This window comes from Dermacentor albipictus, unplaced genomic scaffold (assembly GCF_038994185.2).
Source record: "Dermacentor albipictus isolate Rhodes 1998 colony unplaced genomic scaffold, USDA_Dalb.pri_finalv2 scaffold_19, whole genome shotgun sequence".
NCBI lineage: Eukaryota > Metazoa > Arthropoda > Arachnida > Ixodida > Ixodidae > Dermacentor > Dermacentor albipictus.
This window is the reverse complement of record NW_027225573.1, coordinates 3,458,979-3,482,414: the sequence shown is the minus strand read 5'-3', so window position 1 is coordinate 3,482,414 and position 23,436 is coordinate 3,458,979. Positions and strand designations below refer to the sequence as shown.

The 23,436-nt window shown below is 45.7% G+C and overlaps 1 protein-coding gene across 1 annotated transcript in view; it reads right to left on the bottom strand.

Annotated features, from left to right (window-relative positions):
* LOC139052166 (uncharacterized) overlaps positions 1 to 21,042 on the bottom strand; it is a 40,414-nt gene extending 19,372 nt beyond the window's left edge. Inside the window, exons 1-4 of the mRNA XM_070529246.1 lie at positions 20,658 to 21,042; positions 18,604 to 18,918; positions 8,943 to 9,095; positions 5,502 to 5,692 (exon numbers count right to left, since the gene is read on the bottom strand). Coding sequence (XP_070385347.1) covers positions 5,502 to 5,692; positions 8,943 to 9,095; positions 18,604 to 18,918; positions 20,658 to 21,002 — 1,004 coding nt within the window. The 5' untranslated portion in view covers positions 21,003 to 21,042. The remainder of the gene's footprint in view (positions 1 to 5,501; positions 5,693 to 8,942; positions 9,096 to 18,603; positions 18,919 to 20,657) is intronic.
* Positions 21,043 to 23,436: the final 2,394 nt, after the last annotated feature.

Here is a 23,436-nt window from a genome sequence, read left to right as displayed (position 1 = left end):
GGAAAACGAAGTGTTGAAATTACTGAGCAACCATTCCTCATGTCACCTCTCGCACGGGCCCCTTCGTTCTTCGACAGTTGAAACTGGCAGGTTGAACGAAAGCGTCCGCATGTGCTTGCTTCCGCCATTTCTGCCTCTGATCTCTTCGTAACGTTTACCATTACCAATATCCTCGTTTTAATTCCTTTTAAAAAAACGCTCGCGCACAAAAAAAAAATGCGCTGGGCCTGTCCCCCTCCACCTCCGCAGTGAAACTACTCAAAATTGCAGTTCACTACACTTAGGAAGAGCTCGTGGAAGCGCACAACGTCAACCACCTAGAGAGACTATAACTAACAAAAACGGTAAGAGCTCTGGTCCAAGATCTGGGCTACCAAGTCAAGGATGGGAGACACCAACCTGAGCGTATCCCACACGAGATCAGAGACAAGCTACACATAAGTACCATTCCCAGAAACATGCATCCCGAGTACGACAAGGATAGGAGACAGGCGAGAATACGGGCGCTCAAGCGCATACTGGAATGCACCAACGGCGAGGAAGAAAATGTGAGATACAGGGACGCTGCTGCGTACAAAACAAACGACTGATTTTCAATCAGCGTGGTCGAATAGAAGGGCGAACAACTTACATCCATACGTGATAAGGACGCGAGCACAGCGGAAGAGCTGGGCATAGCCCTGGCCATCGCGACGTGCAAGAAGACCCTGCTTACCGTGATGACGGACTGGCAAGAAGCATACAGAAGGTATATGAACAGAAGGATCGGAAAGGCAGCCCTCCAAATCCTGACCAACACCGAGATAGGAACAGGACAAATCATCCGGACAGCGGAACACGAGTCTCTCGCGGGGAACCAGGTGGCGCACGCCGCGGCTCGCGATCATGCACGTTGAGCCAACTCCGACACGCAGCGAACACGGATAAAACGAAAGAAAAACGCATTATAGAGGGATTTGAACTTCCGACTACGGCAGCCGAACATTCAACATAGCTCAGTCAGATAATCCCATAGGCACCGAGGCTACCTTATCACCGACAAGTACAGCCCAGAGGGTCCTACATGCCTAAAAACTTCTTTGATTTATTGCGATCGATGTATTTTCCTGATCGCGATGAGTAACTAAATATAGAACGACTTCTAAACGGTTCTGGTCTCGTAGTTGCGGAATCGCAGATGGCCGTGAACTAGGCTAGGCAAACCCTACAGGTGCACCGACGACCATTCACAGTTCCGAATACATGCTCGTGATCTACAGGGGTACAAATGAAACCCGCGAGAACGAATATAAAGGCAAAAGTAGAAGAAACAGCGGGACGCAAACTACGACTTCTTTTTTACTTGATGAAAATCGGTATGTGAACTTCGCAACTGTTGACGTTACGTTTTTTATTTCTTATTGTTTACCACTGCAATTTTTGTTTTTCCTTTGGAAAGTCAGCACTAGGCATGCAGCTATAGTCAGTTTAAGTCATTTACTATATCTCAAATGCCTGAAAACATGCTTGAATTATCCGCGGTATTCGGGTTTTGATGATCGCAGCAGGTGACACGGAATAGTATTTCCGAATGATTCAAACATCGTCATTTCGGAGTCTCCCGTACGCAAGCGGCCATGAACGCGTCTGAACAGCATTGAATTGAACAGCATTGAATTGAACAGCACGGAAAAGTAGTGTGGAAAACAAAGATTAGAAAATGAAAAAAAATTTCAGCGCTTACCGCGAATTCACTGGTCGCGTCTGGAGGGATTTAATAAAATCAACACTATCCAAGTGTCGATGCTAAAATAAATGACAAGGTCGGCCTATGAGGTGCTTGAAATGATAAGATGAAATAATTCTGAATAAACTGCGCATCTCTATTCTGTCTCTTTCTGTCTATTTTTCGTGTTCATCATACTTTCATATCGCAAATTATTCGTATCGTATTTCGCGCGCATTTGCGTCCACAAGGGTGGCGCTGTGGGCTTGGCGTTGCATCTTGACTAAAGATGGTTGAGCTCAGGAAAACACGAGGATAAAAGAAGGCGCATTGCATGCAGGCGCATGTGCGTCCAATCTACCTTCTGTTATCATTGTGTTCGCATGCGCTCAACTACCTTTAGTCAATTAACCGGTAACAGCGGAGGTTACCGGTTAATGTGCCGTATTGGCAATGGCTAGTTAGGAAAATTTATAGCTCGGTGGCTGTCCTTTATAAATCAATCTGTTTCTAGGAATAGAAACATTAAACGAACGTTAAAACAAAACGCTAAATCAGTTTAGGCAGATAAAGTGTTCTTAGGTTTATGATTAGCAGATAAAAAGGTGAAGGTTTCAGTTTTTGAACTCCGCACCGAATCGCCAAAGCCTATACATCAACGTGACGTGAATTTTATCCGGCCTGATGTGCCACCCAAATAAATTTATTTGGGGCGCTCGCACGCATGTCAGTTATCCATTCTGAAATTCCCTCTGCATCGGTGGTTCTAAAGCGACTTTTATTAAAGCCTCGTACAGCTCAGTCTGTCCCTTGGAAGTGTTGCTGCTGACGGCCCTCTGCGACTCGCATAAATGGTGACTTGCGGAAAGTGATTTGTTTTTATAATCTGTCCTGAGTTGCCGCGTGTGATTTACCTTATTTTTCAGAAGTACGCTGTACTGCTGCGTGCCGTGCTCTAAATCGAGCACCAAGAAAAAGGTTGGTCTAAACTTTCACTAGTTTCCAGCGGATGAAACTCTCCGGCAAAGATGGCTTAAAGCCATATCCAGGGCAAACATTTTTTTCCCGACGAAGGGTGCGCCAGTAACGTCGTCTCCTCAGTAAACCCTCTCCTTGAGCACTGACTGCAATTCCGAGTCCGCAAATTAGAACCGGCGCCTGAATGTCCCTAGAGTTTTTCCTGGCTACCAGTGCTATACGCAGTCACAGATACCACAAATCATACACAAATGTGTGCGGGCCGAAGATATTCTAAAAAGAACACACACACACACACACACACACACACACACACACACACACACACACACACACACACACACACACACACACACACACGCACACACATACACACACACGCACGCACACACACACACACACGCACACGCACACACGCACACGCACACGCACACACACACACACATACATGCACACACGCACACACATAGTATGACGATATAAAGGAAGCAGACAACGAAGCCAAGGAAAGCAACGGGGAAATTAGCTGTGGCTGGAATTAGGCCAGAATTTTAGCCCTCTATTTGTGATTTTATGACACTGTTATAGTTAAAGTGAACTTCAGATATATGTTCCAGAATTTATTCCGTGTAATGCAGTATTTAGCCATTGTAGTGCTGTCTAAACACATACTGAAAATAACGAATAACACAGCATGCCTTCTTATAATTGACTGGTACTGTATGTAGTATAATCTGACTGCAACCTCGGAATGGATTCCTGCTCCCGGCCACTATTCTTCAACAGTTTTCAGCGCTCTTTCGTGTTGTCTGAAGTTTTGAGCCATGTGAATCGTTAAAGCTTTTTTTGGTTTAAGTAACCTTAAGTTAATCTCCCCATTAAGTGCCCTCATAATTTCATGCACCCGTGGCTTTTGACTTCTCCTGTAGGAAACACGATGGAAATGTAGTTTTTAATTAGCTTTCTAGCATCGTTATTCAACCAAGGCTTTTCTTGACGCCTATTTCGTGTTATGACTTTAGAAGGGACAAAAGCGTTTTTGAACGAAATGAATGTATTTGTCAAAGCAGTCACATGCTATGGCAATCTCTGGAATATTCTGTATTCAAGAACTTAGGGAAATACAATGTAAATTCGCATGTTAATCGTGCAGATGGTTCTCTGTCTTCATTATCATAAAGATAAACCTTCCTGGGCCCTCTATATATGGTGCTCTGGCGGCGAAATGCGTACTCACTAGTTAGTGAGTACAACAATGTCCCCTATGTTTGCCCTTGTGTAACCGTTTCTGCGCTACTCATGCTATGATTACCCGTATGTAGCTTATCATAGTGAAGCTGTAATGACACCTCCCCCCTCCCCCACCCCCCCTGTTCCTCCGGTGCTGCAGCAGCTTTGATCGTGCATGCCGAACACAAGGGGTGAAATCTTCGCGTATCACTTATTGCGACACTTTCAACTTCCGCCTTCAGACACAACAAGCATTACTAATCTTTGTATTGAATAATACCATAATCACTGGTGCATTCTTATTTCCGCCGAACTTTCGCCCTGTGCGCATGCTCAATTCTGCCTTGGGGAAAATATTCGCCTAATTCCTTCTGGAAAAAGGTCAGGTCTTTATTTCCAGAGTTAGTCCAACTTTCGGTCGCGCCTTTGGGTAGGCCGAAAATACATTTTTCCGTAACCTATTGCTATTATCAAGCGACGCTTTCATTTCGCTTCAGTCACGAGCGAGTGATTTGTTTTTTGCACTTTTAGCGGCACCATGTTTAACTACGAGTAAAGCCCCTTGCTGAAGGATTACTCTGCGCAACACACTTTGCGTTTACGATTGTTTACCAACGTTTGCGTATGCACCTTGCTGTAATGGTACCCGATGGCAGAGACTTTACCTTCGCTTGACCGCGTAACGGGCCGTCGCTTCATGCTCAAATGATGCTTCCCACAGATGTCCATCACATTCACATAACACGCGACGCAACCCTCAACGTGCTTTCTTTTATTGCACATTCGACCTGACGCATAATATAGCATTCACACAATGGCATGTAGGGAACGCAGAAACGCAAATGAAAAGCATGCCTCGTGATAGGCGAGTCTATTCTCTGCACGCATGTCAAAAGTGCGGAACCTTAACGGACTCACTTAGAAACTGCAGCGGTTTGAGCGCGTTATTGGAGGTTTATGTTTTAAACTATACGGTACGTTTTTAAAAGATGCCTGCGGCGTTTTAACGCAATTCCACTTCTTCAACTGGAAGAATGGAAGAGCCTGATATCTGCGCGAGAAATGTAATTCCGTAACTGTCTCATTACCAAAAAAATCCATAACGAAGTTTTTAACGGACTGATTCAAGCGGCACATATTTAGTTTAAGAATGGTTGCTAGCGCTTTTGCAAGGAATATTCATTTTGATCGAATACTAAGGGTGGCACCGTTTTCCAGATATCCACCATAAAAGTTGCGCTATGACACCTGTGTTGCTCTTGCTCTTACTTTTTTAACACCGTTTGATGCATTTAAGTACAAGACTACCAGAACATCGCCGTACACGAACACGACCGCGAAGCACACTGTAATCATTTCAGTAGTTCACTCACTTTTCGCGAGCGTTGATAGTAAGGGCAAGAGATACTTAGGCACACCTTGTATTCATCTCTTCTCGGATCCGAAACGACAGCTTTTTAGCATAGACCTCACGCGAGTAGACAATCAAAGCCATATTTAATGATATATTACAGAAGTAATAGAACAAAAAGTGACTAATCACGAAAGCAAAAGCGTTAACATAAACGTGCTGACCACGCGCGCGGACTCTTTCTGCGGAACCAGTAGCCCACGTGACCCCGCTCGGCAATACTGGATCGCTGGAGGCGCAGCAGCTGCAGCATGCAATGCACGTGGCGATGCCAGCGCTGCTCGTGGCGGTGCTGCTGCGTGCGATTCTCCGGCATCGAGCAGCCACCGCAGCGTCGCCGAAGGGCAGCACGCCGGCAGGTCGGGGCACTGCGAGGGTCAAATGTTAGCCAATCACCCCTGTGGGTCTCACATTTAGTAAAACAATATAAAAACTGCTGTTCGTTGGATTACAATCTCGCTCAAGGACGGTGACGAGGGTCGAAGTGCGCAGGCCAGTTGCAACAAAATTGGGCCGAGAAAACTCACCGATTTTTTCCGCATGCAGGTAACCGGGCATGCGTGCATGGTCGTTAACGAGCAACATGTCGTTCTAGCAGTTGACTACAATTCTCCCTCGCCTACCATTGTTACTTAGTGTCTATGGTATTGGGCTGCTAAGCACGAGGTCGCGCGACCGAATACCGGCCATGGCGGCCGCGCATTACGAAGGGGACGAAATGCGAAAACACCTGTGTACTTAGATTTGGGTGCACGTTACCCCAGCTGGTCCAAATTTCGGGAGTCCCCTCGTACGGCTTGCATCATAATCAGATCGTGGTTTTCGCACCTAAAACCCTGCATTGCATTTTTTCAATGATTCTCCCTCAGTCTTGCCACCCTTGCTGCCTCATGTCTTCCTCTACTGTAGAATGTGTGACTCGGAACCAGTCGTTTCCGAAACATGACCGCGACCTATCCCAATGGCAACGCTTCCAAAAGGAATTGGACAAACGTGCTGCATTTCCCATCTTGGTTTGCAAAGGTTAATCGTAAAATGTCATTAAATTCTGCTGAAACATTCACACGCCAAATAATGGATAAGTTAGTTCTAACGTTCGATTCGCAGTGGAATGTCGCCAATGGCCGATGTTCACGTACCATACATTGCCTCCTGCGTGATGCCAGTTATGCTGCTGCGTGCGATTCTCGGGCGTCGATCAGTTTCTGCAGCTTCGCCGAAGCACAGCGTGGCCACTGGTCCTGGCACCGTGAGGGCAGAAAACAAGCCCTTTGTAATCGTTGCGTGGCACTTGTATTTTGTGACAAAATCCACTAACATTGCCCACGCTGACTCGAAGTGCTCTACAGAGGCAGGTATGAAATTATCAGCTCCGGGGCAGTCGGGCGACGGCAAGAAAATATTTCCTAGTGAAATAATCCAATTTAAACAAGAACACGTCCACCATGAACACCAAAACTCCTACTTTATTCCTGTTGCGTCCAGCGTTCCTCAAGGGAGTGTACTTTGTGCTTTGCTTTTTAAAGTCTGTATTATTTCTTTGCCTGACTGCATGTCGTCCCGAATAAGATGTTTCGCCGATGATTCAGCAATTTTCCGTAAAATTTCTACTGAGCCTAACCGTGAAGCGTTGCAACCACACCTAAACGCTTTGAGTACATGGTGTTCAGACTGGCAAATGGTCTTTAATTATGCTAAAGCTAAGTGCATGTCATTTTCACGCTCCTCGTTTCGTATTGCAACGTCATAATCTCTTGATAAAAAGATTGTTGAAGGTCAATTTTCAGTGGGATCCAATATCTTCATCATCACATCAACGTTACACTTGCATCTGTTACCCGCAAATTTGAAATAATAGGACACAGACTAAACAAAGCGTTTTTACACTTAAAGAAAGATCTAGCATATATACCGCATTAGTCATACCTCAAAGTCGAATATGCATGCGCCACCTGGGGTCCGAACCAGGACTCCATCGTGAGTAACCTTGAATCCTTGTAAGCCACGCTGCTTGCTTTATCTTTACAGATTATCCCCCGCACTAGTGCTGCGTGTTTAAAGAATCGTGCCGAATTGCATCCGCTATCACTACGCCGCCAACACGCGCGCCTATCGCTCTTTCATAAACTTCACCATCACGAGCGTTTGCATTGATGACTTCTTTCACCCACGCTCTGTCATTTTCTCTCGCCGAGATCACCCTCTCTAAGTCAAAGCCCGGCGTGTATCACTCAGATCTTTGCGCCCAGTCATTTATACCCAGATTCATACTTCGCTAGAATAATCTACCATCAGGCATTGCCTACTGAAGTTCACCCCGACAAATTTCAACAAATCCTGCGTACGTATGTCATAATGGGATGTCTCTGTGCAATGTGAAAGTTTTTTTTTCTATTCTTTTTGAATGAGATACATTCTATGTTGTGTTCCTTCGGTACCTTTGCCATCCGGTAGATTGTGTTTTCGAATTATCCTCTTTGATTGCCTTTTGTGTATTCTGAGTTCAAGGTGCTTCAATGTTTGAATTTATTCTAATATACCTTTAATTTCGTTTTATCCATCTTTGATTTTGCTACACATAGTCGTGTCTGCGTATTTAGTCGCGTATTTAGGCGCGTTTGTTGTATTCTTTAGAAATTATTATGACTGTATACTCGTGTGCCCCCTCCCGCAATTCTAATACCCTCTTCTGCAGGGCGTTTATGGGTGTTCTTTAATAAATAAATAAATAAATAAATAAATAAATAAATAAATAAATAAATAAATAAATAAAGGTCATTTACACTATATTTCTTTTCGTACTTACACGTAATAATTCCTTAGGGACTCTAAGTCACTGTTCAACTGTTTGGCTGAAGCAGCGCAGCCTTCATCAGCTGCTATTCGAAATTCTATTGTTCGTGGGCGAAGTTGTGATTTCGCTTCCATACACTGTTTCAATTGACGCAACAAAAACGTGAAAACTGCCTCAACTGGTTTTGTTTTTTTCTCGCGGGTAACATGTGAAAAGTGGTTCCGGTGATTTCACAAATGATCGTTCACACACAATACCACGACCGAAGAAGCGCGTGCTGTTGAATGAGCGGCCATGGCTGAATACAATGAGGTGGCGCCACTAGCAATTTCCCCGACGTTGTACAGTTTCCGCTATACGGAAAATAATGAGTTGTGCACACATTTGCTGTGCTGGTACAATGTACTGTATTTTGAACTGTGCTATACGCTACGTCAAGGGATGGGGGAATAATTTACGTATAAAAATTGAAAAGAACACACCGTGGAACGGTGCCCTTTGGTACACTCATTTTTTGTTGTATTTAGTGCTGAGGAAGTGAAGTCTTTCGTTGTAACACGTTACCGTCTGTTTGAAAGGCAAAGCGTAATCCTACACTTTGGATGATTCTCTGTAAGAATGTCATAACAAACCGTGTCAGTTTATTTATATCGATAAATATTAGGACTGCAATTCGTCTGTAGTGGAGTTCTTGTTCTCTGGGTGAGAAGAAGATCAGCTTTAGCAGTTTGCCTGCTGGTGGGTAGTGCTGATGTTATGCCTAATTGCAAAGCCTTTTATATATGTACAGAATACTTCCTCGAAAATCTGATAGAATTGATCACCTTTGATGGAAGCCAGCGGGGCGATGGCTTAGAGAGCAGAGGAACAATGGGCGCTGTCGTCAGCGCCATCTCGGGGGATCGCGTTGCACCAGCAGGACGCGCCCAACAGCAGAGCCGCCGTCCCCACCGTCGACCACGCACAGGCGGACCGGGCTGCAAAGTTAGGAAGTTAGGAACATGTTCAAGGCGTGCCTATCTTTGTCACCTTCCTTATCTTGCTGCCCTCAGAACATCATGTAAGTGCTTGAACCATGCCACTGCAGGCCACCTCTGAATCCTTGTGGTAGAAAACCAGACGGCAGCACAAGGCCATCGCTCTCTGGGCTGGAACGGCTTCTTTTGACTAGTGGCCATTCTTAATGAGTAACGCGCTTCACCGGAGTAAACTTTTTCAGTGCTTCGCAGCTGCCCAATGCAAATGACATGGCTGAAGATTGCGGCAGCGGTTACGAAGGACAATTACCGATGCTTCAGTACACAGGTTTATGGTAGCCCACAATAAGTCAAAGTTTAATGGTAATTTTTTTCGCTGGTCAACCAGACGCCCCTGTTTTTCATTAGTCAGCAATGTCCCGTGTTACTATAGTTCGGAACAATTTTCAAGTGGCTTGTCTTTCTCTCGCGAGGAACGCAAAGCGCGAGTCTCGGGAGCGGCAGTTAGGCAGCACGATGCCTCAGAGATCGAACCCTCTTGCTCCGTTACGATCTGGGAGACTGTGGACAACCCTGACCGCGTGCTGCAGGTGCCAAGCCATGCACTATGAAGCGGATCAGCTCGCAACATTTTCTTTCGTGTTTCACGCTTCTTACTTGCTTAGAGTCTTCCAATACTGCTGAAATACTCTCCCATTTTAAACCAAGGTTTAACGCGTTCGCCTTCCATTTAGTGCAGGAAAATTAAACATATGAGAAGGATTCGCGTTGAAAACGGCAAGAAAGCTGAAGGCATCACTGGCGATCGAATGAAGAGGCCAGTGGGCTTCAATGACACACACATCCTGTGTTTTTCTTTTTCTTTCTCGCGCTGCGTTTCCGCTTCTAGGCACACACTCAAGTTGGATTAAAGTGACGGAACAAATTGTGCTGACGAGCAAAATAGGTGACTCTGTGTTGCCCAATCACTGCGCACACAAGTACGAAGCAGATAAGCAGCTGGCGGAGCAGTTCGTTGCGGCTCAGTCACGTGATGCTTGTCAGAGGGTTTTGCTGCGTTGTGTGAAGCCAGCTTGACTCGCTGGCGAAGAGAGGAATCCTAGTAAATAAAGATGTCACCGTGTAGGTGGTCGCGGACAGATTCGTTTAATGGTCACTACGTGCGCGAGTGAGTAATGCCGGCAGTGTAGCTACACTGGTGGACAAGCTGGATAGTTTGAACACGGTCGTTTGCCGAGTCTGTTGACAGGGCGACTTACGATGGCATACAGTGCGAAAACATGACTGAAATAAGGATGACAGATGACACGGGCCACGGAGATTGTATTTCCGTGTATTGTGGCCAAATCCTTCAGCGTGTATGATTCCGAGAACCGGGAATGGAAACAATTGTCGGTCCCTTTTGTGAAAGCGCGCTATAATCCGAGGCACAAAAACCATCACTTTTCCTTCCGATGATATTCCTTATATGTTGTGGAGGTTGATGATGTCTAGAGGAAGGGACAAAGTGTTAGGAAGTAACACTTTGTCCAAAGAATTAACAAAGTGTTAGGTGTTATGAGATAAAGCCGGAGTGGCAGACAACCCTACAGGAAGGCTACAGGAAGGCGCGACTCGACGGAAATGTGCGCGCGAAAGGAAGGGGGCATCACCGCCTATCACGTCAACCTCGCTCTCGCTCTCGGAAGACTGTGTTATGAGCGCGTTCCTTGGCCGCGGAAGCTGTCGCCTGCGTCCTAACTTCATTTCGGTAATCGCTATGAAGAAATTAAAACAAGAAAACAGAATAAAGTAGAAAGGAAACACATTGGTTGTGTTTAGTTTCGAACGTACGAACCCACGTTCAGAAGCCGCGCGTGTTACCCACTGGGCGGTTCCTAGGCCTTTGTACTCTGCCTCATGAAATCATGATTGCCAAGCCCGGAGTGACGAATGCAACGACATCAACATCACCGTGACTTACTCGAGAGCGTCTCCATTAGATTCCATGGCAGGGGGGCAAGATAGCATTATGTCACGGATCAAAGTCCACCAGCCTTGTGCTAGGCCATGCGTCTTAACGCGCTCGCCTTAAAGCTCATGAAGTGCTCATTACTGGAAGGACTACTCAGCGGTGTTCAATTGTACTTTAATGTTGCGCATTGACAACTCCTAAATGCTTAGGTGCGCTAAGATTTTTTACGGCGATGTTGCTAAGGGCTAGTTCCCCAAGGTTCGTATCCGTGTGTTAAGAGAAAACTATCGTCATCAGGATTGGTTCCAGTGTCATCGCCGTCTTCCACAGCTGGCTCGTTAGCGTCCGTTGGCGCTGCCGCATGAACGCGCTCGTGCGACTCCTTCCGCGTTCGTAGTCCCCATTAATTATTTCGTTATTAATTAAAAACAACAAGACGTAACCAATTTTTCAGCGAATTATACCGCAGCTCTTGACGGCTAGTTCCCCCAGCATCGTGTCCGTGTGTAGATAGAAAACTCCGATTACGCTGTACGATCCCGAAGATAGTGCAATGCCGGACCGACCCGGGCGTAGGCGTAGTTCGCCATTAAACGGCCCACATACACAACCTCGCTGGTCATACTTCTTCACAGAGTGGAAGCACACTGAGCCTTTGTTGTTGATGGTTTCAACACAAATGGAGTCCTAGCTGTTCCTAATACTCATCGACCACTGAGGTAAGACGACAGTTGAGAATAGCGCACTTTCATTATACTTGCTTTAGAAGGACATCACATATGGCCGAATATTTGATTTAGTCGTATATTTTTTTTTATTCTTATGCGGCGAGGATCTCTTTTTATGCATTTCACTTAACTTATGCGTTCAGCTATCTCAGACGTTGTTGAAATACGACTGTATTATGTTGAAATTCCGAGTTTTCTAGGAAGTTGCTAATCATAGCGAAGTTATTGCTTATAATGGATTGCGTGCAGAATACCCACAGTGTACATTTGCTGGTAATTAACGCTTACAAAACCATCGGAGCAAAACTCCCGCAACACATTGGTGGCACGTTGGCCGTCAGAGATTAGAACGCTTAGGGATGTGTGCGCGCCACCACTTTAGTCTTGGCTGCTTTACTGCATGCTTAAATGATTTGAGTGCCCCGACGAGCACGTCATAAAATGAGAAGTGCTGCTGGTAAATTTAGTCAGACTGTGCAACCACAGCAGAGTACATCCGTTTTCAGAGAATTCCTCTGGTATTCGACTAAATTACGTTTGTGTCCGTTGCGCAGTCTTTTTTTTTAAATTCAATTCGGCCATTTTACCAGCCAAATCTACGATATTATTATGAGTCACGCCGTAGCGAGCGTCCTTCGGAGTATATTTCAACCCGGTGGGGTTCTTCATCGCGCACCCAAGTGACGGCATGCGTGGCCGTTCTTGCATTCCGCCCTACTTCGGAAAGCGTCCGCCTCTGCGAGGATCGAACCGGCGACCTCGCACTCAGCAGTGCAACCCCTTAGCCACTGGACAACCACTGCGGGTAATTATTTTTTTATTTAACACATAGTGCAAGCCTCCATACGGAGGCAGTTATTGGACATCGGGCAATACATTGCATCGAAGTATGAAGGACAAGCTTATACACTTGTTAATATTATACGCGTAGTTAAACAGTACACTTAAGGGTTGTGACCTTCCTGGGCCAGCACTTAAAATGAACAACAATAAAGTAGCAGGAAATGAACCACAAGAAGTACATCGAAACCAATTCACACTCAATACTCGCTGACAACTATTCTGTGGCACGAAGCGAAGGCTACGGGTTTTCAGTTTTCTGCACGTGTATTTGTATGCAGCGGAGTCCCGGCGATTGAGTGTGGCACAGTCTTCGGCTTTGATTTCTTCCGAAGTTGCATGACTCCTTCATTTCAGTTCTGGGAGATACCATTATCTCGGCGTAAATTTCAGACGCTAATCGATATTTATACAGTCGATATCTATCGATTTCTGAGCAGGCAGTCAAGCAGCCTGTACCCGAGCCGCGAAGTGACCGTATGATGTCGAACGCGCAACCGACGCCGGCGTCGACGGTTGTGAATCCCAGACGGGTTGACCTGGTTTCCGCGTGGATGGTGTAAAAACTTGTTTTGTTCGCCTGCACAGTATTTTGTTTTTCATGTTGGTCATCAGTCTCTCTCCGTAAGGTCAGAGGTGGAATAAATGAATTCTGGGGTTTTACGTGCCAAAACTTCGATTTGGTTATGAGGCACGCCGTAGTGGCAGACACTCCAGATTCATTTTGACTACCGGGGAAGATATTAATAATCGGGGCAGAAGCGACGAACAGACAACAGAAGGCACCGCCGCAATTTTGCGTTTGACAATTTGACTTTGACTGACGCCCAAATGGGCTCTTTTCTCGGGCATGGGAGAACTGAACAAGGCGAACTAACTTTGTATCGATAATACTACGTATATTTACGACAGTTCTGATTCTGTAGTACCTGCTCGATAGCTAGTTGCCGATGTGCGCAGTGCTAAAGTCCAGCGGATATCAACTACACGTGCACCTTCACTTTCAGTATGATTTACTAACATCCGCAGTCTGTTGCCAAAACGTGTCCTGCTTGAATCATATCTTGGAGATAGCATGTCTGATGCTGTATTGCTAACCGAGACCTGGCTTAATGCAGATGTAGGTGACTCCGAGTTATTTCGTTCTTCTAATCAGTACGCCATTTATCGCCATGATCGTCCACATAAGAAGGGGGGTGGCGTGTTGGTGGCCATCAATAAAACTATTCCTTCTTTTCTCGCTGACACTGACACGGCTCTTGAGGTAGTTTGGGTGGCTTGTCCTACTTTATACGGGAAGTTACTGATGGGCGTTTGTTGTCGCCCACCTGCCGCTGACCGCTTGTTCGTGTCCGATCTTCATAAAAGTAGTACCAGGGCCTTTGAACAGTTTCCCACTAATAAAATCTACCTATTTGGGTATTTTATTTCCCTGATAGTAATTGGTCTCGCTTGTCTTGATGGAGCATTGATTCAGGTGATTTTATTGAGCTGTGTTTAGAGTTCAACCTTACGCAAATCGTCTCTGAGCCTACCCGTGGTACCAACATATTAGACCTTATTCTCGCAACAGGGGCGCGATCGGAGATATTTTGTTCGCTGCGCGTTCTGTCCAGTTGCTGCAACGTCACAAAGTTGCAGTATGCAAAATTTGTGACAGCGGGGCGGAGAGAGCAGCCAATCAGGAAGCGGTGACCTCCCCGGAAGTTTACTTCCGTCGTTTCTCGTCTGCTTGCAAGCAGTATACTACAAAACCAAATGTTTCTCGTCTTCCAAATGAATTAAATCTTTATCTAAAAAAATCTATTTTTCTTCTCAAGCCCAAACACGTTTTCAAATAGTAGTACGTGTGACTACTGCAATTTATAACTACAAGGTTCTTTGCGTCGTCCCTAGGGGGTGTCGCGCACAGCGAGAAGGAAAAAGAAAAAAAAAACGACGGGAAGAGTGGCGCACTTTTCAAGAGGCAGCGACAACATCCCAGTGGCTCGCTGGCACCGATGACGTTGTCGATTTCTCTGTGCAACCAACGAATTATTTGTTTCGAGAAAGAAAAACGACGCCGGAATTCACTTTCTGTCATTTCTTCAAACGCGTTTCGCAAACGTGCCATTCTGCAGCCGCAAAGGCCGCCTGTTGGATCCAATCCAATCCACCAGACGCGCCATGCGAAGCCGTATGATCGCTCCAAACTTCTCAACTCCCGTCGCGTTCGGACGAAATGCTCGGTGGGCGGATGATTGACAGGAGCGTGTCGTCATTTTGACGTCACCAAAAACGGGGCGGCGCCCCGCGGCTGGCGACGTCGGCGCGGAGTAGGCCAATCGCGCGCGCCGGTAACCGAACGAACGCGCCGAACAACCATCTCCGATCGCACCCCAGAGCCACATAGCATAAGCCCTGTCATGCAACTTGATGGTTTTAATGACCATAATCTACTGCAGTTGTCAATTGAAATTCGCTGGTGCTGAACGTAAGGATATCAGGGATTATAGCAAAGCAAATTACGAACAAATGAACAATGAACTTGAGGTTTTCGTTCTGAAAACGTTTCTTCCATCATTTACAAATAAGTCTGTTGAAGCGAATTGGAATTCATTTAGAAATATTATGTCACTCCTAGTAGACAACTTTGTGCGACTAGTCACTGTATCTAATGACAAACGTAACCCATGGTTTAATAAATCACTTAGATCACTCTGAAATAAAAAGAAAAGGTTATACCCTGCTGCTGCTAAACGGCTATCATGTCCCTCGGCATGGTCTAAATATAAGGATTGTTTAAAATTTTACTGCCTAGCAATATGTGAAGCCAAAAAGAAGTATTTTTCCAAAGATCTGTCCTCACTTCTACACACTAACCCTAGAAAGTTTTCGCAAGCTATCTCTCCTGACCGTGACGGTAAAACAGTAACTTACCTGACGCTGACAATGTTCCTGTCCCTACATCTGAGTATGCTTCAACTTTCAATTCGTTCTTTAGCTCGGTCTTCACCAATGCAGACTGCTCCTACGTTCCCTGTGTCTCCGATTTTCATTACCGCTTCATGTCCCCTATAAATATTAGTGTTGAAGGCATTTCATAACTAATACGCGATCTAAAGCTGTCTACCTCATGTGGCATTGACAATATTAATTCTAAAATTCTAAAAAACACGTCAGCTATATCCAGTCAGATGTTGTACTACATCTTTCAGCAGTCTTTATCAAGAGCTCTTCTTCCTGCTGACTGGAAGATAGCCAAAGTTATTCCTATATTCAAAGATGGAAACAGACACTCACCTGGTAAATACCGCCCCATTTCACTAACATGCATTCGTTGTAAGCTTCTCGAGCACAGCACTGCCTCCCATTAATCCCACCATCTTGAATCTAATAACTTTTTCTTTCAATATCAACATGGTTTCCGTAAAGCGTTGTCTTGTGACACCCAACAATTAGAATTTACGTCAGATTTACATTATGGTATGAATAACAGCAAAATTATTGATTGCATCCTTCTCGGCTATGCAAAAGCCTTTGACAGAGTTGCTCACTGCCGTCTAATAGCTAAATTAACTGCTCTTAGGATCGGCTCATTAACATTATCTTGGCTTCGCAATTTCTTGTCTAATCCGCACCAGTTCGTATCTGTGAATAACTTTAGCTCCTCCACGTCTGTTGTGTAACGTCAGGTGTACCCCAAGGTAGTGTGCTAGGCCCTCTTCTTTTCCTAATTTTTATAAATGACTTACCGAGCAACATTTCCTCCTGCATACGACTTTTTGCGGATGACTGCGTCATTTACTGAACGATTAACTGTCATGATGATCACCTATTTTACAAAATGACCTTCACCTAGTTAATCAGTGGTGCGACCGTTGGCAAATGACACTTAACACGTCTAAGTGCTGCGTTCTTTCCTTCACTCGTACGAAATCATATACTAAGTTTCCTTACAAAATCTGCTCGTCGGAAGTTCCCCGTGACTCTACTTACAAATATCTTGGCGTTTATTTTTGTACTAACCTAGCCTGGGGCTTTCACAACGAGAAGATATGCGCTAAAGATAACAGAACTTTACGGTTTTTACGTCGTCATCTGCACCTCTCGCCATCTACCATCCGTCAACAGGCCTACCAAACTTTTGTACGCCCTCAACTTGAATATGCCTCATCCATCTGGTCTCCTCATCAACAATACCTAATAGATAAATTGGAATCCATCCAAAATCGTGCTGCTCGCTTTATAAGTTCTAACTACAGTCGTCAATCTAGCATTATCAAAATTAAACGCCATGTTCCCCTGCCGGACATGGATTCCCGCCGCTCTGTTGCTCTCCTATGCCTCTTTCATAAATACTACAATAACTCATGGTCCAGCCGCTTGTCGCTTGAAACTCCTTCTCGCACATCTACTCGACTTCATAATCATCTCAGCTTTAGGCGCATTTTTGGCCGCACACAGTCATTCAATAACTCTGCATTACCGCACGCCATCGCACTATGGAATAGCCTGCCAAATAATGTGTCAATAAAAGATCCTGCCAAGTTTCGTGAACATTTGGAACTTCACATGTTCACTTGACTTTGTTGTACGACTTTGTATTGTATTCGCCTTTGTATTGTTTTTGGACTTTGTTTTCCGTTGTATTCCCTTGAATTTGTATGTATTTTTTCCAATGTTCAACAGTGTTCCTTTTTTTCCAATGTACAAACTTATTTGTTTCTCTTATTATGTAGTTCCCTTTCTGCGTTAAATATTTGTCATTTTTCTGTAACCCCCCCCTCCCCCCTACTCAATACTCCCCCGAGCCTCTAAGGTAAACTAAATATATAAATAAATAAATAAATAAAATAAATAAATAAATAAATAAATAAAGACAGTAAAATATCAGTCGCTTACTGTTGGCTTTTACACATTGTTCCAATTTTATGCTTTGAAAGAACAAGACAGTGTTTTCCGAACATAAGAAAACGTCAGCAGTACTGCGGGACTTCTTGCTGCGGCGGTGCAAAAGTCGCGATTTGGTTCTGTAGCCTTCGTTTTAAGTTGTCGACAAAGATAAATATGCTAGCATTATTAATTTTTTTTTCTTATCGTGCAGACCGACCTTCATTCAATTGAAGAAAGATATGTAAAGAAGGCGTATAATATTGACTGGACAAACAGGTACTTTTTCTATTTAAGGTTCCTTTGTCCAACCGTGATAATGACTTATACATTCTCTCTGTAACCCGCCGTAGTTGCTTAGTGGCTATGGTATTGCGTTGCAAAGCAGGAAGTCGCGGGAACGAATCCCGACCATGGTGGGCGCATTTGGATGGGTGCGAAACGCGAAAAAAACCCAACTGTTAGGCTTAGCTGCACGTCAAAGACCACCAGCAGCTGAAAACTTTTGCGGAGTCCCACACTACGGCATGCGTCATAATCAGATGTTGGTTCTGGCATGTAAAACGCCATAATAAAAAAACATAATGAATGTTCTCTAACGAAAGCACCAAATTCTAAAAATATACTTGAACGCTTGAAATGCCTCTCAGTTTTTCCTGGTAAGTAGAGGCCTTTTAATCCAAATAGTTTAAGGAAAATAGGCCAACAAGGTGCCTCTTAAGGTTTACTCGACTGGTTCCTACGGCGCCCCAAGTCGGCTTACAGCGATACTAGAAATAGTATACTGCTAATTAATATACTAATAGTAAACAGTAGAAATACTGCCCCAGCAGGACGTGCTAACTTCTGCCACAGCCATCAGAGTAGCCGCGTGATGGAGGTTCTTTCGGATATCGGTCGCGCTCTCAGGTTCAAGGCATACAGCAGTGCGTCCTAACGCTCTCTGCTGGAGCGCGGCGCTCTGAATAGACCACGCGAATGTGTTCAGTACGCCTGATTTCGACCAGCCGAATGCAAACTGCATCCCGAGAGCGCCCCAAACAGACCACTACCCTGTAAATTCGATATAGAAATATCACGTGACGCACTGTACTATGGGCGCCTATCAAATCACCTTGACGGCAGCACAGCTACTGCCACTGATGGCGAATGAAGAAACACGACTTGCCATCACTCGGCAGGGGCAGGGACTTTCGAGCCGGAGCCAGATGCACGGCAGGATGCTGGAGTTGCCGCCTGCTGCTCCTGCTGATCCCAGAGGGCAGCCCGACATGGCGTCATGGTGGCAGTTGCGCTGGCAGACGTGGCCAGGAGACCTGCCACAGTCCTTGTGGCACCCGGGCAGCCGGAGAGAAAACTGGTCGGTTGATGCCCGCTGGGTAACCCCGCCCGCATAAAGTCGCCTTCTATGTTTGGTGAGTTTGCGCAACTGCATAATGAAACAGCCAATTACACAAAATTATTTTGTCGTTCATCTAAATGATTCAGTTAGCTACCAGGGGTGCTATAACGTAAAATTATCCGAAACATTTCTAATCCAATTCTGAAATCAGTCCTCCGCGATCGGTCAAACACTTTTTTGGACCACCCCCGCTTCACCTGTCTGTCACGCGACTTCACGAAAACCGCGGATTGCTCCCCATCTCATATGACGTGTACACACTGATTATGCATGATTTGAGCGAACAAAAGAAAAATTGTAACTTCCGATTCGACGACTTTTCGCTATTAGCACTCGGCTATTCGACAAAACTGTTCGGGCTGCACCCTCTTCACCTGCTTGTCACGCGGCGTCAAGAAACCGCAAGAACTCACCGCGTCAAAGTGACGCGTACGTGTTAAAGATGCATTAATATGCCGAACAAGTCTGAATTTTCTTCTGAATAGCCGCAGCCTGCCCCGTTGCCAAAGGAATAAAAGATGGCTGCCGCCGATCCTTCAGGCACTGGCTACTCGCACCTGCCAGAGAGCATGATTTTTTTCGCGTATAATAAACTGCTTGCGTGGTCGTGTAACGTTTTCGAGCACTTTCGGACGTTAACGATCGCGCTGTTCCAACTCTTCTTTGCTGAGGATTCGTTTTAGCGGCATTCTTAATCTTCCGTTGCACGACGTCGCGATTTTCGACCAGCCACTGCAAGCTAAGCAAGAGAAAGCGGACCAATCACAAACGCCGACACCACCCTCTTCATCTGGTTATTTCTTCCAGTGCGGTGGCTCGGTCCCATTGAAGCGCTGTCCACTTGAGCGTGCTCCTCGCCTCCTGCAGCCAATTACAAGTGAAACACACTTCAACGTAGACAATGATATTCATTTCGAAAGCAAAGAAAAGTAGGAGTGTTTGATTGGGCTCTTCAGGCAGCGCCGCGAGTCACCGCGTGATGCTTGCGTCGGCGGTTGCGCAAACTTGACGTCAGAAGTTTGCAATAAAAACGTATTGGAAACGTTTTACGTTATAGGGCGCCACGTCTTTTCTTTTTTTTTTGCGTGGGTTGGGCGGGAGTTAGTTGTCGGAACTGCAATTCAATGATGAGTCGCACTACTCTGGTAATAATATTACCGCCGCGGTTATTTACCGTGCTCCGAATCCATCTTGCACGAGCGTTTTTGATGCCACCCCCGATAGGAATTTTTACCCCCCCCCCCCTCCCCGTCCTTTCTAGGACCTAACACATGACGTGGACCTCTAGAGAGTGACGGGATGGCTACTGGGCTCCCATGACTGCTTATTACCTCATCAAATTTTTGTTTCTACTATTATTCAGTCTTTATTAAAAACGTGGAACAGCGGCCACTGCGTGGACAAAATATACGCACAAAATATGGATACAAGGGTGCACACAGAGGCACTTCGAATATACGTTTCTTGTGATTTAATATTTCTAAAACTTATATCTGTAAAACGCACTTACAATTGCCTACGCGAGGACTCCAACGTTAGCATTAAAATGAATAAACAAAAATACAGGAGAGACCGTTCCATTCTTACTGATGAATATTGTGAGGAGGTTTTCAATCCAGACTGATAAAGGACAGAAAGGCAGCATGGCCCATCTTATACTCAGTATGAAGATATCTCGAGACGTAGCGTGCTATCTGCGTGTATGAAATAATACTGATGGCCGGGCAGCTAGATACACTCACGGCGAATGAATAAACATCACTTGCCAGGGCTCTGCAGGCGCGTAGCCTTTCGTACCGGAGGCAGAAGCACGGTAGGAGGCTGCAGTTGCCAGGTGCTGCTGCTGTCCCCACAGCGCAGCCCGACATGGCGTCATAGCGGCACTTGCGCTGGAAGACGCGGCGAGGGGACCTGCTGCAGTCCTTGTGGCGCCCAGGCAGCCGGACAGATAATTGGTCGGTCGAAGCCCGCTGCGCAGCCCCGCCAGCGCGACGTCGGATGCCTAGTGAGACCGGACGGCGGACCCGATTAATGCGCCGTTGACGTCTTGCGTGAGGGTGCCTTGGCATCCGGGAACGCGTTGAGAACTTCAGAGCGGCTGAAGGGGCCATCGTCACCGACGTGCTCGCTCGGTTGGCTGGTTGATCTCGTGCAGCGTCTCGTGCAGCATCGAACGGAGAAGGGCGCTTCGTCTTCGTCTTTTACTCGCGCGTGATCCTCGCACACAGGCGACGGGCATCGCTATGAATATGCTTCTGAATACGAAAATGCAATGTGTTTATTGTCACGAACATCCGCTCAGAGGTACGATAGTTCTATACCCACTTGTAGAAAAGTGGCACTTTCGCGGACTCAACTGATATATGCCGGCCGGCTTTTCTAAACGATGTTCGTATTTTTACGCTTGCGCGTCGCAGCGTGAGGGAACAGTATTTTACAAGTACGGTCCTTTCATCGACAGTCGTGGTGGCGTTTTTTGTCATTGAATTGACCAGCTCTTCCGCTTAGGTTTAATTCGTAAAGAAGCAAAAAGAAAGGAATCTGTAAAAAAAAATATAATCAAGCTGGAAGCCAGAATAAAGGAGACGACATACAGGGAACGTAATACGTGGCAGAATTCAATCATTGTCTCCGCCTCTGCTGCCGATGTATTACGACCGTGCGCAAGAGATGTTGGTAATCAGACAATGATGTTGCTGTCATTCCAGAAAGGCAATGCTACTTAGAGAATATGTTGACAATATTTTAAAATATCTTCTAGTGCATCTCATGTGCACCGCTTTCATGCTTTACTTGCTTCGAATTTTCCTTAACATATGAGACAGAAAAATAATGAAAGAAAAATACGGCAGAACCTATTTATTTATTTATTTATTTTTTTATAGTACGCGTTTAGGGCTACAGACAACGGCAGAGCGGGGCGAGTGCGAGCACCACCACCAACAACAACAGTCTTCTTCCTCTTCTGCTGGCGCCCATATTTCTCACTGCATTCACTCCCCGCCGAAAAAGGAGCCGTCCTGGCGACCTCGGGAACAGGCAGCACTGGTGGGTCGTAGTGCGGCTTCAGTCGGCGGACACGAACAGTTTCGCGTCCGCGATGCCGCTCGTTCGCAGATGGCTCCACAGACTCATTGACGTGACCGGGGACGTCTGCTGTGGAACCCGGTAAGGGCCGTAATATTTTGAGCTGAACTGTGTGGAAAGGCCAGGAGTAGAGGAAGGAACACGCAGCCATACCAACGTTCCTGGTGAATATGAAGGCAAAGTCAAGCTTGTGTCACGGCCATGTTTCTGGCTGGCATGAGTTTGCGCGGTAAGTGGGCGAGCGATCTGACGAAATTCTGCGGCATAAGTGGTGGCTTCAGGTAGAGTCGTAAATTCGAAAGCGTTGGGGCGATACAAAATAATTTTGTCCATAAACGAGGACCGTCTTGTCTTGTATTATCTTGTATCCTAAAGAGCGGCGCATACCCGCCATAGGGGATTGGCCAAGAAGCAGGCGGTTTTCCGCATGCTTAGAAATTAAGCAGAAGTAGTTTTGAATAGTAGAGCGTGGCACTATACAACTGTAATTTTGAAGTGCAATAAAAATATGGGTAAGAATTTTAATAAAATAAATAACGTAAAGAAATAAAGTAATAGCCATAATCAACAACCGCCTTTTTGCTCTTCGTCTTCTGCTGGCGCCCGTATTTCTCTCTACCAATTATTTATTTATTTATTTATTTATTTATTTATTTAGTATGCGTCAAAAGTCCCTAAACAGTACATTACATGAGGGTTGGTCACATATTGAAAAATGATAAATATCTACGTTAATGTGATTAGCGTTCAAACTATCGCTTTGAGCTACTAAGCTGGTATATTGAGCACCGGAGAGACATTCAATGGCGCGTTTCATGCTGGAACTTTGGTGTCAGACTTTCATGACAGTTTTAAAGGGACAAATAGAGAAGCAAAATAAGGTTGGATATGTTTATTTCACCATAAATAATTAATGCAGGTCTGGCGGAAAATCCCGATGATACAGATTTTAATCGGGAGGGAGCATGGGGCAATTTTCAATGACGGAAAGATGAAGAGGTCGGCCTGAGGGAAGTGGCTCTAGTCTGCTACTCCCCACTGCTGAAGGATTTTGTCTGAATGACAGAGTTGGGATGTGAAATGGAAGGAAGGCGGTTGTGTGCTGAAGATGATGATGATGGGAGCTGCACAGCATACTGTTGCTGTGCTACGGGTACATGCATACTTCACAGCGAAACCCACACGTCTTCGCGGACAGCCGTAGAGGATACGGCAATGTGGTTAGGGGAACGTCTATAGCTTGCATGATGTTTGCAGCTCTTGGAGCCGCTGGAATGTTAAAACCAGACTGGAGCGGCTGTAGGATGTCGAATATTTGTCGCAGCATGACATTGATGCGAGAGCTCTGTGGTGATTTTTCGTTGCACTGCCGTTCCTGGCGCTCACAGTCCAAGCCCCTGTGCGTGGCAGCAGGCGTGCCCATACATTCGATTCCAGGCTTGTGCTGCTCGCTTGAAG